Source organism: Anabrus simplex, chromosome 3 (assembly GCF_040414725.1).
Source record: "Anabrus simplex isolate iqAnaSimp1 chromosome 3, ASM4041472v1, whole genome shotgun sequence".
Lineage (NCBI taxonomy): Eukaryota > Metazoa > Arthropoda > Insecta > Orthoptera > Tettigoniidae > Anabrus > Anabrus simplex.
The window spans coordinates 132552165-132566417 of NC_090267.1; the positions used below are offsets into that span (position 1 = coordinate 132552165).

The 14253-nt window shown below is 38.7% G+C and overlaps 1 protein-coding gene across 1 annotated transcript in view; it reads right to left on the minus strand.

Moving 5' to 3' along the window:
- LOC136866064 (zinc finger protein 135) overlaps positions 1-14253 on the minus strand; it is an 80015-nt gene that overhangs the window by 34512 nt on the left and 31250 nt on the right. The window contains exons 2-3 of the mRNA XM_067142704.2: positions 11009-13255; positions 1847-2123 (exon numbers count right to left, since the gene is read on the minus strand). Of these exons, the coding sequence (XP_066998805.1) occupies positions 1847-2123; positions 11009-13201 (2470 nt within the window). The 5' untranslated portion in view covers positions 13202-13255. The remainder of the gene's footprint in view (positions 1-1846; positions 2124-11008; positions 13256-14253) is intronic.

Below are 14253 nucleotides of genomic sequence, written 5' to 3' on the forward strand. Positions count from 1 at the left end.
TTGAAACAAAGAGTTCTGCTAAGCCACAACTAGTATTGGGTATATGGGACATCTCTTCCTCAGCTGTTCTTCTAGAAACTGTGTATATAAATGTTTTCTTTTGGGGGTGTTCAGAAACAAACTTTTGGTTTTCACAACAATGGGCCCAACATTAAATGTATATCAAATTATCCCCCAAAACCAGTTTAACTCCTTGAACACATGGTGCCATGTATTGTGCAGAACTCTGTAGTTATACTACGAACATTTCCATACTCAACACCCTATGATTTTAGAGAATCCAGAATTGCAGAATTTGTCGTGTTGGCTGACTGAAGAAAATGAATGGCACCAATGAAGATATTGGTACTGTGAAGGGCTATTATCCTGAAAAGGACCACAAAGATGCATCTGCCCACTTTATGTGTAGTTTTATGGAAAAATGCATCCACCTTCTTCCCCTTCAGCAGGTGCAAATTCAGGGACATACTTCTCCAAGAGTGTTCTGGCATGTGGTACATCAGCAGCCTATGGAAAAAAAAGAAAGGAAAAAAGTCTTGTCTGACATACTGTTCTGTATATATACTATTAAAAAAATACAGGGTCTCTAAGGATTACATGCACTCTGTACTATTACTACTACTCTAATAAGACTGAAATAAACATACCTTCTATGTATTTCACCAAATGTTGGGATCATCGACCCTCTCAAGCAGGATATTCGCTTTCAGGAACATTTCAGTAGTATCCCTGGCAAAATCATAGGCAGCATCCATTTTCTCACAAGTGTTGAATAGTGTGGCTACACATACTTTGTATTAAAATTGCTGCTGTAGTTGAAACATTATAAATATTCAAGTTTTTCAGATTCCATATTTCACGCAGGAATTTCATCCTTGCCACAATGTGGTTACATTGCATGTGTTGCACATGACTGTGTATTGGCCATGCATAGTGAACTCCATCTCATGATATTTTGTGATTACGTAAAGTCACTAAACACTGCTTAAGCCTCTTTTCTCTAGTCGCTATCACTCACAGAACAACATATCACTTGCAGAATAACAAACCAGTATGAACTAAGCATGGCGTGGCGTAGAACAGAACTGGGAGTTGTAAACAGGTTTGCCGGCTACGCTGGGAAAGTGCAATGCCAAATTTACACGGAAGAAGTTGATTTGTGACATCAGAATACTTTTTAACTCCAAAGAGTATAAAGTATACCGTATTTTCTTTCTTCAGCTTATCCCAGTAATTTCTAGGATCACTGGAGCCACCAAGGCTCATTTTGGTTTTGACAGAAGGATTAAGGCCATTCCTGATCCCATCTGATTTTTGAGATGAAAATTTCAACCCAGTATTGACTGGGATTTGAACTGCAGCTTTAAAGGTAGGAAGGAAGCCAGTAGCTAAGCCACTGAGCTAATCATGCCCCCAACTAACTTTCTATAAACATAAAAATGGCAGGCGGGCATTTAATTTAGTATATTTCACATGGCATTATGGAATTAACATGATCAAAAAAACTAAGAATACGAAAAATTATGCTATAGTCTTGGAAACGTAAAAAAATCATATTATTTTTAAAATATGGTAAAAATTGAATTTTCCTTTAAATTTGCGTTCTTCATGTAAACATTCATTTTATCAAAGAATGTGAATTTCACAGGTTCCTATTTATTGCAAATATAAGTTAATTATTTATATCTAACAGATTGCTTTTCAACAAAGGTAATAATTTCCTACAACCACTCCCCCCCCCCCCCCCCCTTCTCTCTCTATATATAACTTAATTTTTTCATATTATATATCTCAGGACTGAAGTACACAACCATACTGCATTCTGTATGCTAGATTTCTCACTTACCAGTGTGTATCCTACGATGGTTCTGCAGGTAGGAGGAGGCTCTGAAACTCTTGCCACAAAACTCACACTTATAGTTCTTTTCCCCTGTATGGATGCGTCTATGAACTATAAGCGAGTACTTGCGAGCAAAATCTTTGCCACAGTATTCACACTGGTAGTTTTTCTCCTCTGAATGGATTGAGATGCAATGGTACTTGAGGTCTCCCCACTGTCGGAAATGACGTCCACAAAATTCACACTTGTAGGGTTTATCACCAGAATGCAATCTCATGTGTACCTGCAAACAACAGCATTCTCATCAGTTCACACAATCATACTTAACACGGCAAAAAAATAAATGCCCATTATACACTCATATGAACATACGACGACTCATAATATACAAGAACTATCATGAGTGAAGATTTTTCTCTGGGATCTTTCACAATCCACATACTCACTGTAATCATAGCCTACCTTATTTCAAGTCCAGTTTCACCCTTCACAATCCTATTCCAGGTCAATTCAAAATTCCAAATATCCATACTAGAATAAACTAGGCAACATTAAGGCAATAAAACCGCAGCTGATGTGGCCTTGAAATTCATCATCATCTTCATTTCCCATTTCCAGCTTCCCAGGTCAGGTTGTGAATCAAAAACCTCCATAGCTGCCTGTCTCTCCACCACTCTTCTCCTTTTTTAAGTACATCTTCTGGTTTTCCTCCCCTCTTCTCTATGCACTCCCACACTGAAACTGTCTGCCTCTTTTGGGGTCTTCCCCATGGTCTCTTTCCTGTTAACTTCTCTGAAGAAGCTTTTTTGGGCAATCTCTCTTCTCCCATTCTCATCATATGCCCATACCACTTTAGCTTTGTTGTTTCTATCCTGTCTTGAAGTTTCAAGACTCCTGTCCTTTGCCTTATATCTTAATTTCTAATTCCATCCTTTCTGGTCTTTCCCTCAATACCTCTTAGGAATTTCATCCCCACTGCCTGTAATCTACTCACCTCTCGTTTTGTTGTAGTCCACGATCCAGCTGCATAGGTTAGTATGGGTTCATATTAGGTTGAATATAATACTTTCTTACATTTCTTTGGGACATTTTGGTTCCATAAAATACCCCTTACACTCTGGTAGAAGCTGTTTGCTTGTTGTATCTTTTCCCAATTTCTTCGGTAATCTTTCCATCTTCTGTGATCATACTTCCCAAGTACTTGAAACTTTTAACTACTTCCAGAATTTTACCATTCAGTTTTATCTTTCCTCTTCCTTCCCCTTGTCATCACTATTGTTTTACTTGTCTCTGTGCTTACTTTCATCCAAACTTTCTCTATCTCATGATTCCGTACAACTACTTGTTTTTGCATTTCCGTTCCTTCCTCACCCCATATTACTATATCATCTGCAAACAACATGGCTTTTGTTGCCTGTCTTCCCAACCTCTCTTGAAATTATTCAACAATAATATAACTAAATAATCCCCTATAAAGATAGACCGAGTACTCATATGCCCCATGGTACTCTAGTGTGAAAAAATAGCTCAATACCTGATATGTTAATTTAAAAAAACTTCACTTATATTTTAAATTGAACTTAATTTTTCTGATATTTCACTCAATGTTGGAGGATAAAAAGAAGAATAATGCTTCAGGTGTTCAATAATTGCACTTATTCTCAGCCCATTCAACAAAAGTTGGTGCACAAATACTGAAAAGTAATGTTCTTGTCATTTGGCATTGGTCATAATTAGGGAGCGGATGTTGTTGAAATGTCACCTTTTTTCCTTTTGCATTAGAACATTACTCAGTGGTATAGAAATTCATTCTGTGATAACACATTTTTATTTTGCATTCTTTTGGATGTTTTGCCGATTTGGGATGATGAGTCAGTCTTTCATGAAAGGTTTTAGGTCAGGCTGATATAAATCCACAAGTGACAATATAAAAAATTATACATTTTTCTTACATATGGTTAAATTTGCTACATATCTTTCATGGCCATGCAAACTGACCAGCAGTTCTTGGGCACTAAAAAAGACTGAGGTAAGGATTTATGCCTCTGAGTCTTGTGTTTTAGAAATATGTCCAGGAACACAATTCAGAACTCTGATAATTAAGCAAAAGTGTTTCCAAACGTGTCTCAAGAACAAGAAATGCACCAGCCTTTGGACTCACCCCTACAGTCCGTCATTCACCCCGCGTACCCCAATGCCAAGATCAAATGGAAAGGAGAAGGGATAGGAAACAACACTTAATTTTCCGCTTCAGTTCGGAATTATCCTCCCTAGTGTGTACAGCAGTTCTGGGCATGAAAAACGCCAAAAGTGAAAACACCAAAGTGTATTTTTAAATCAGTTAGTGAATAAATTTGTAAAAGATATATTTACGACGAAAGGGCATGTCTTATTTTGTAAACTGTACAGTGTTAAAGTGAGTGTGGAAAGGAAGTTTGTTGTATAGCAGCTCATTAAACACAAAAAAACACCTGAAAGCTATAACAAGTGCAAAGAACAACAAATGTTCCCAGATACTTTGGGGGAGGGAGTGTTAGCACTACATCCAGCAAATCATTATGTCCATACTATATACATTTCCGCAAATCATTATGTCCATACTATATACATTTCCAAGTAAAGTAGGAGATAATTATTGCTCTAAAAACAAGAGCTGTGCAGTGAATAGGACAGGGATATATTACTTGTGAAACCATTGTTATACAGTCACCAGAATTCAGTTTGATCAAATATCATAAAGCCATTTTTCACCTATATTATAGCATTTTTCCTTTTTTCTGTATTCTGCTTTTGCCTATATCAAATTAAAATAAATGTACAATTTTATGATACTTTAAGCATTTTTATTTTATTATTACCTCTATGGAATGCACTTTTATATCCATGTTAAATGGGACGCATTTTGGTTTGTGATTCTAGTTGGAAGTGTCCAACCAAGAGGCTGCTGCCTTATCGCATTATACCACCCACTCAGTGTTGTGCATTCTGTGGCAAATTTCACTGTGTTAAATATCTCTTGCACTAGGCCAAAATATATATATATTTTTTTTTCATAAAAATGACTGCAACCGAAATAGCTTCCCATTTGAAATAGACTCTAATATTATCAAAAGACATTATCTAACTATCAGAATTAACTCAACATTTTTTTTCAAAACATTATAAAATGCTAAATAAAACAAATGTATAAATGCTACAAAGTGGTAAATGTACAAATCAATTAAAATACAGTATTAAATTTCTAATTTCAAAATGTTTAAAAGCATCACCCCTACCAATTACTTAATCTGTTTGCAGTCTTCTTTGAGAAAATATTAAAGTTAATACATGGCAATGCAGGACCCGGAGCTACTCGGTGCATAATGGACTGTCTCCAATAGGTCAGTATTCCTATTCTGGACTGCCCATCAAGGAATCTTGACCTCAATCCAATTGAGCATGTGTGAGACAGGATCAGAGCATTAGATGTCAAATTTTCACTGCACTAGCTGAAATTCAGGTGGTGTAGCAGCAAGGTATGGGAGAATATATCACCAGAAAACATTTGGGGCTTGATCAGGAGCACATCCATAGGGCTCAAGTGCCAATACGTCTTATCAATCGTGTTATCAACATCAAAGCAAAAATATGTTTCCTGTCCACTGCTTCAAATTCATGGAATATCCAGCTCCATGGCTAAATATTTACCAGGCTGGCCTTTGGTCACAGGGGTCCTGGGTTCGATTCCCAGCAGGGTCAGGAATTTTAACCATAATTGGCTAATTCCTCTGGCACGGGGGCTGGGTGTATGTGTTGTCTTCATCATCATTTCATCCTCATCACGAGCGGGTCATCTACGGGTGTCAAATCAAAGACCTACATCTGGCAAGCCGAACTTATCCTTAGACACTTCTGGCACTAAAAGCCATACGCCATTCCATTTTTTATTGGAATAATTTTCATTTAAAAAATTATAGATGCTACTTCTTTTACTTTAAGGAATACCACCTCTTTCTAAATCAAACTTTATTGGGCAAAAAATATACAGTGAAACCTCATTAGTGCATTCTTCATTAACAAGTTTTCCCGCTTACCACATCGTAAATTGGAAGTCCTGATTCTCATTGTATTAAATCTATATAAAAATTCCTCACCTATCGCATCACAAAAGTTTTGCTATTACTGCTTAGAAAGATCACATTTTTCCTAGAACTAGGGTTTCCAACTTGGGTAAGAGCCATTGCCACAGTTACGAAAAAAGGAATTGAATTCCTGAACTTAGGATAACTTGCACCTTTGGGGAGCAAGTGGTTAGCCTCAGGAATGTTCAGTTTTACTTCCCGGTAAGCATCAAGATTGCTGAAAAACAGTGAACCTGTTTGTGCTTGTATTTCATATTCCATTCAAAAGAAGAAATTTGTTTTGTGTTGAGTGAAACAGTGAAGTGTGGCGAACATTTGTCGCATGATACGGTAGCCTATATCTGGATTAAGAACATAATCATGTGAAATTGACTAATGTGGTGCATATTTGTCTTGAGGTAGCCTAGTTATGGATAGGGAAAAAGTTGTGAAATTCCTTTCTAATGAAGACAAAATTAAAACCTGTCAGAAAGTGGACTAGCGTCCATATCTTAAAGCGCGCAGAGTGTGCGAATGTTGAACTGGCACCTTCGAGTTTCGAGTTGCTGATGCAAGTTGGTCAAAGTTTATTCAAAATGGCAGCCAAAGTCATTCCTCCCAGTCGCACATGGTCAAGTGTAACCTCCAATTCATTGTCTAAGAGTGTGACCAGATAATAATGTTTAATAACTGACTGTTCTGAAATAAAAGGCTTCTACTAACATTTGTTTTAGAAAGAGTGTGATCTGCGTAATACTCTGATATTTTTATTGGCCCCCATGCACATGTTTTCATATTTGTTATTTGGTGTTTTTCACATCTTTTAATATTTTCCTATCATTTTCAGAAATGGTAGATATAGTTTTCACTCTATCCGTGGAAAAACAACGTAAAATGCCCTCATGTCGGAAACATCGTACCTAGCATTTCCATACTACTGTTGGATAGTTTTTATTTGTATATTCAGTAGTACATTTTCTAACTTAACACGTTCTGTTTTGTTATCTGATGCAGAAATGTCTTAACAAGGTTTTACTGTATTCAGAATACGTATGAAGATATTCTCTGATTCTATAACAATATTTTGAAAGGAAAACTAAATATTGTCACCTGAATGAATGTTAAATGAATGTGTTTATTGATAACTTCTTCATGTACTTCAGTCGTCAAAGAAGACAGAACATTTACATCAAATGAATGAGCAACCAATTGATGAAATAAAGTTTCCTTCTTGATCCTTTATGTTATGGATTTCTAAATGTTTATTGTATGACTATCCCTTAGTCCCTTTTCTTGACGTGGAGTCGCAGATGAGATGAGATGAATGTTTATATCACGTTTTTATGGGCAGATGCCCTTCCTGATGCCATCCTCACTCGAGGAGCTAATGAAGATTAAATGAATTATGGTGAAAGGAATTGCATGCGTCCTATGAACAGGAACTGCTCTGGCATTTGCCTGTACGTGAAAATGGGAAACAGAAAACAACTCTCAGGACAGCTGATGGTGGGGGTTTCCAACCCAAGTGTCTCCCAAATGCAGAGCTCAGCTCCATAGCTGTAATGTGTTATGACACTTGACCATCCCACTTGGTATTTCGAAGTGTTTATATATATATAGGAGGGTTGGGGCAAAAGTCATGGCAACTATTTTTTTCTTGAAGAAACCAGTCCGGTTGGAAAATGTGACATATACAGACAAAAGGACAAGGTGTTAACTACATGTGTGGACAATGAATAGCACTGAAATATCGTAACACACTAATTTATTACGGTAGTATAAAGGGCAATATGGCCTTCCCGGTGCAAAAGAATGAAACACAGTACACACAAAGTTGACATGACAAACCTCGGCCTAAAGACCCTCGAAGTAGTCTCCTGCTACTGACACCACACGCTGCCAACGATATGGGAGGTACTGAATACCATCTGCCTCAGCATTTGCCACACCATGTGTGAATCGGGTCACCTGTTGCCGCACAGCATTAGCAATGTCCTCTCATGTTGCAAACCGCCTACCACGTAGTGGTTCCTTAAACTTTCGAATGAGATCAAAGTCACAGGGCGAAATGTTGGGAAAGTATGGTGGGTGTGCCAATTCTTCCCATCCCTAACATCGCAGTAGCTACCCTACACACTCTGCTTTATGTGGTCTTGCACTGTCGTGCAGGATTATTACACTGTCCACAAGATCCGGACATTTCTCCTGAATGCCACGTTGTACCTGTCGCACCAGGAAGTCCCTGTAGTACTGTGCGGTCACTATTCTGCCATGTGGAAAAAGTGGCAAACAATGACACCCCTGACGTCATATGCGACGATCACCATCAATTTGACTGGGGAAGGATTCTGACGGACCTTCTGCCTCCTTGGTGATCCAGCATGTCGCCACTCCGCGGACTGACGTTTCAGTTCTGGTTCGTATGCCCTGGCCCAAAATTCATCTATGGTGATTATTTGTGACAAGGATTGATCGCCGTCCTGTTGCCAGCGTGCAAGGTGATCGGAGCATATTGCATAGTGCACCCACCGCGATACGATTTTGGGCAGTTGCAGCTCATTACGCAATATCCTGTGGACGGTGCATTTCTCGATGCCACTTGCCCTTACTAACTCCAGTAGCATCCATCATCCAGGAGCTGCTCGATGACGGCACGTGCCATGTCGGTCTGCACAATGACAGGTCGTCCCGAACATTGCTCATCACTGGTTGACAAACGTCCTTGCTGAAACTTTCCTACCCACTGTGCTACTGTAGGGTATGGTAGGGCATTATTCCCAAGGGCTTCCACTAATTCACTGTGACATTCCAGCACATTTCTCCCTCGGGAGAATGGCTGTTTTGATGTAGGTGCGCTGCTCAACACGGGTTACTTCCATCTTGAACGACACTCACCAACTGACTGATTTCACAGCCCTCGCTGCGCTACTACCAGCTATCACAGAGCCATCTGTTGTTCTGCATACACACTATGCCTGCAGAACTTCCACACGACACATCCGTTCACATATCTACAAGAAAAAAATTATTTGCCATGACTTTTGCCCCAATCCTCATATAAGAAATGTACATGAAACGAGTATAAAAGAGCTATCACATAGATTGCACGTGGCCTCCAGAGAGGCCTGGTGCCAAACTTTCTATCTGATGCCCATGGGCAATGCGTGCGCACGTACGTGAGAGAGATATATATATGATGAAGATAATGACGACGATAATATATATTTTTCAGTTAATGTGTTTGAATGATGAAAAAGAGTAAATCATACTTCACATGTTTTTCACTTCTGCCTCTTTCCCCATTTTAACAGCAAAATATATCCGTATAGATAGAATAAATGCCACAGTTATTGACTCTTCCTCTTTTGAAACTAGTGTAAAAAAAAAAAAAATAATAATAATAATAATAATCGTATGGCCTCAGCTACCCTGTGCACACATTTCAATTTGATGCCATCTAGCTGTCTGCTCGTCAATTTCGATGTTCCGTTTTATTCTAGGCCCACTATATGGCAGACCGAGTAAACCGAAACTCTCTTGGGCGTCTATGGCTGAGATTTAATGAATTTTGTCGGGTAAACACCAAATGTGTCACCAGAGATCTTTTACATGCCGACATCATATGACATGGAGTGTCTAATGGACTTTTTTCCGCCCTTCAAAAATCCGACTACCTCTGCTGGGTTGGAACCCGCTATCTTGGGATCCGGAGGCCGACACTCTACCAACTGATCCACAGAGGCAGCTAATAATAATAATAATAATAATAATAATAATAATAATAATAATAATAATAATAAACTAAATATTTTTCAGTGCTCCATAGCATTAAAAAATTCTAAATGAAGGGAACTTGGCCAGCATATTAACCAATTCAGACCTAGGGTTCATTATAATGTACACATCTGTTGTTTACCTTTTCTGATCTTTCTTTAGTCTGAATTTACAACTTTGAACATTTCTGGAATATATTCTCTGGTTCTAATTATGTACAGTAATAAAGTGCCATCGGGACTTGGATGAAAGTAGAATAAAATATTACAAATAGCTTGCAAGTTTGACAAAAAATTCACAAGGTAATGCAATACCAATTACTTTTGATTTAATGAGTAAGTTCTATTTAAAGTTACAGCACAGATATTTATTCTTCATATAATCTGCCTACAACACAACATGTAGTCATAACCAGTTGAAAGTAGGCAATTTACCATACTTACCGAGTGTCGCTTTATAAGTATTACTCGCCCATTCTGACCTATCGATTGGAAGCTGCAACCCTGACCAGTACTGACTACAGTCGACTACAAGCAACAGAAATTAAGTTCCTTTGATCGAGTGTACAGAAAACTGCAGGGGACAAAACGAGAAACAAATCAGTCTGCTTCCAAGTAAGGCTACAACACAGTACATTATTTTATTTAGCATATGGCATTGTAAACATCATACAATTGGTAAATAAGAGAAAGGTACAAATTAATTTTATTTTAGAACCTCTGGAATAGCAGTGTGTATGTTTGATATTTTAGACAAATTATGAGTGAAATGATTTGGCTCCACCATGAGAATGGAATCGATAAAAATGTCCAAGACTAACTCGGAAAGAAAGATTAATGGCAAAACACACTGAGGCAGACCTAGAGATAGCTGGATGAAGCAGACAGAAAAAGGACCCGGTCAGAAGGAGCTCGAAATGAGAGAGGATAGTGCAAAAGAAGTGGTACCATGACAGACTTCTACAGCAATAAAAGGCTGATGTCTTCACTGAAAAAAATCTTTTTACATAAAATGTACAGTACTGTACTATGACAAATAAATTTTTACCTGTCTATAAGGTAAGTTGTGATAGAGATTTTTGGTTTAAATGAGCAAATCAATAAAATTATCACCCCTGCCAAAGAAAAATTGTTTTAAGAGGGGGGGATGAGAGGATAATTAGCCAAAGATGTCAAAACGAATATACATCTTTGGAGGATTTTATTTGTGCTGCCTTAATTCTCATAAGTAGAAACTTCCTTTCATCATCTCCAAGAAGTCTAAAAAGAGAACATAATGTGATTTTCTGTCTCACCTTTAGGGCACTGGCAGCAAAGAAACTTTTTCCACAAACTTCACACTGATGAGGTCGATCTCCTGTATGGCTCCGAAGATGATAAACCAGAGAGTTGCGATGGTTGAACATACGTCCACACTGTGGACAAGTTAGGTGAAGCCCTGGACGCCTAGAACGCTTCCCAGGACAGCGTCGCTTTGCAGACTGGAGAAGATCCTCTTTTAAAACAGGATCTGTGACAAACTCACTAGAACCTGTCTCCATATTGAACTCAAGATGTTCCTCACGTACATGTTGGCTCAAGAGGGCCTTACTTTCAAAAATATCACCACACAAATCACATCCATTTTCATGTGGCTGGTGCTGTTGATGCTGCTGTTCGATCTCTTGTAAGTCAGCTTCAGCTGCATGCAGGTCCTCTTCACGATACCACTCCTTATCGTTGTTGTTCTTGATGATCCGCATCACAGGAGGGGAAGAAAGACATCCCATGTCACCTTCATCACCAGTGTCACCCCCACCTACTTCTACAACTCCCCGAATACCTTCCATTAGGTCCTCTGGCTCACTAAACTCGTCTATTTCTTCTTGTTTAGGGTGGGAAAGATTGACGTGCGTTTCAAATGCTTTCTGCCGGCGGAATGTCTTGCCACACTGATTGCACGTTAGTGGGGGAGGAATAGCACCAACAGTTTCTTGCATCTCCATCTGCTTAGCACTTTCATCTTTTGTTGATGAATCATCTTTTGCAGGTACCACTTTTTCCTTGGTGGTACTGGGTTTAGGACCAACTTGTTCACTGGTATTCACAACCACTGCTGGCTCATAATGAGATTTTAGATGCTCAAAAAACTTGAGCTGGTTGGCAAAACTTTTCCCACACAATTCACAACTAAAGTTCTTCTTCACAGCAGTGTGTGTAAGTCTGTGAGAGGAATATGCTGCTTGATTTGTGAACTGTTCTCCACACTTGTTACACTTGTAGCACTTAGCATGAATACTACGGGAAGGAGATGATGACTTTTTGGGGTTCTTTAACTTACGAGGAATGCGCTTTTTATGAGGAAGGCTTCTTCTTGAAGGCCTAAGATCGTTCTCAACATCATAATCTGAGTCATTGTCATCATGTGGAATCTCATCACTATCATCACCCAACTCATCATCAATCCCTTCACTTTTGACATCATACTCTTCTTTCAGTTCATCATCAACTTCCACAAGACGAGTAGCTCCTCCTGACAATGCTATAGCATGCTGAGGCTGTAAGCGATTACCCAGGTCCTCTACTGTTTCCTGAGGATTCACTTCTATAAGATGTGGTCGAATGAAACGGTTACGAATCGCCAAGGACTGACTTAACAAAACCTTTTTTAGAGGCGGTAAAGGAGGTAATCGCATATCTGGACTGGGATGTTGGGGTTGGTACATCTTGAGGATCCGTTCTCCTTGCTGATCCAAAAGGTGCTGCTGAGCTGTACTATTAACAACTGCAGCAGCCTCTTCTTCAACAGCCTGAATATAACTTGAGACCATAGCAGCCATTCCAGGCTTATCATCGGAAACTCCAGTAGCTGGGGACATGGGCGACATGGTGGTCATGTGATGATCTGATAATGAAACTGGCACTTGTACTTTTCCAGTTAAATGACCTGTTGTAGTGATCAGTCCAGGCAAACCATTTGGGCTAACTATCACATTTGATTCTGAAGTAACAACCGTATGATGCTGCTGTTGCTGCTTCTGCTGTTGGACAAGTTGAACCGCAACTAAGGCAGCAGCTAGCCGTCGGTCTTCCTCAGTTAATTCATGTGAAAGGAGATCATCATCAGCATCATAATGCTCAGAGATATACTGCGGTAGTGTTGCGCGATCCAGAGAACTATGAGGTGAAAACTCAGAAGAAGATGAAGGAGGAGGAACCATCATGTCTACTACCATACCACCATGCACAACATGGTGCTGAATAAGTTCACCACTTATCAGGCTTTGTGGAGCTGGAGAGCCACAGTCCACTAAACCCTTCGTTACCAAAGTCTCAGGTACCCTATGAATATTAATATACTGAGTGTTGATGAGTTCAGGAGGTGGTTCCCCTTCCTCATCTCCCTTCAGATCAGTGTCCGTTGCACCTAATTTGACTACATCTGTCCGTAATTGAGACACCATATCCACACTGTCCAACAACTCTTGAGATCTACCAGAGTCGTCCATTCTGGGATATCACAGTAGACTGATCCAAAGATGTGGAACTCTCATTGTCTTTTCCTGGAACAGAATCAATGAATTACTGAAAAAATAGAAATAAAAATGAGTTACAGAGAGAAATGTAATGGAACTACACATATAGTATTTAGACAGGACTGAATAATATATCAAATGAAAAGCAGGAATCCCTCACTATTGTAGGTAGCAGCTATACAGTATAGGCCCTATAACAAAATTTAATGTGGTATGACAAAATATGACACTAGGAATACCTAGGGAATACCTACTCAAATTTACTGTTAATGTATTATTAATGTTTTTTGCTTTTGCTTTGTGAAGCAAAATCATGGATTATGCCTGTTTTCCTTCATATTGATAAAGTTTCATTAATAAAAATCTTTCATATGTTGGTATTATTCATGAAAGTCTACATGATAATGTAAGAAGAGGTAAATTTTATACATCTCATACATCAGACCATGACAAATGTTTTTAAATCTAGAAGCCAGCACTCAAACCTAGGAACCAAGTAATTTTTCTAATACTCGCAACATTAACATACTGGTGTCTAGCCTTCTGAAAAATAAAACATGGTAGTAATAGCATTAAGCATTGTGATTTTATAGTTTTATATACTACAACAGATTACCACAAAATGTAAAGACAGCAGGACAATGAACTAAATAAAATGTGCCACTTCCTCTTCTACCACTTTTCTCGCACATGTAGAGTCACGGCTGCGAATTGTATTGCTTTACAAATAAAAAGTCTTATATACTCCTCCTTTTTAATACAAAACAACCATCCATATTAGACGGGATGATATCTACCTATCTAGATATCTAGTGTATAACATCTAGATATAGTCCCATCTAATATAGATGGTTGTTTTGTATTGAAAAGGAGGATTATATAAGACTTTTTATTTGTAAAGTAATAACCGTCAATACAGAATGAGATTTATAACATGCAACGAACTATATTGCACGTGTGAATTTGGCCTTATTTTATGGTAGGATGCCCTTCCTGACGCTGAGCCTATATGGCAGTAGGCAATC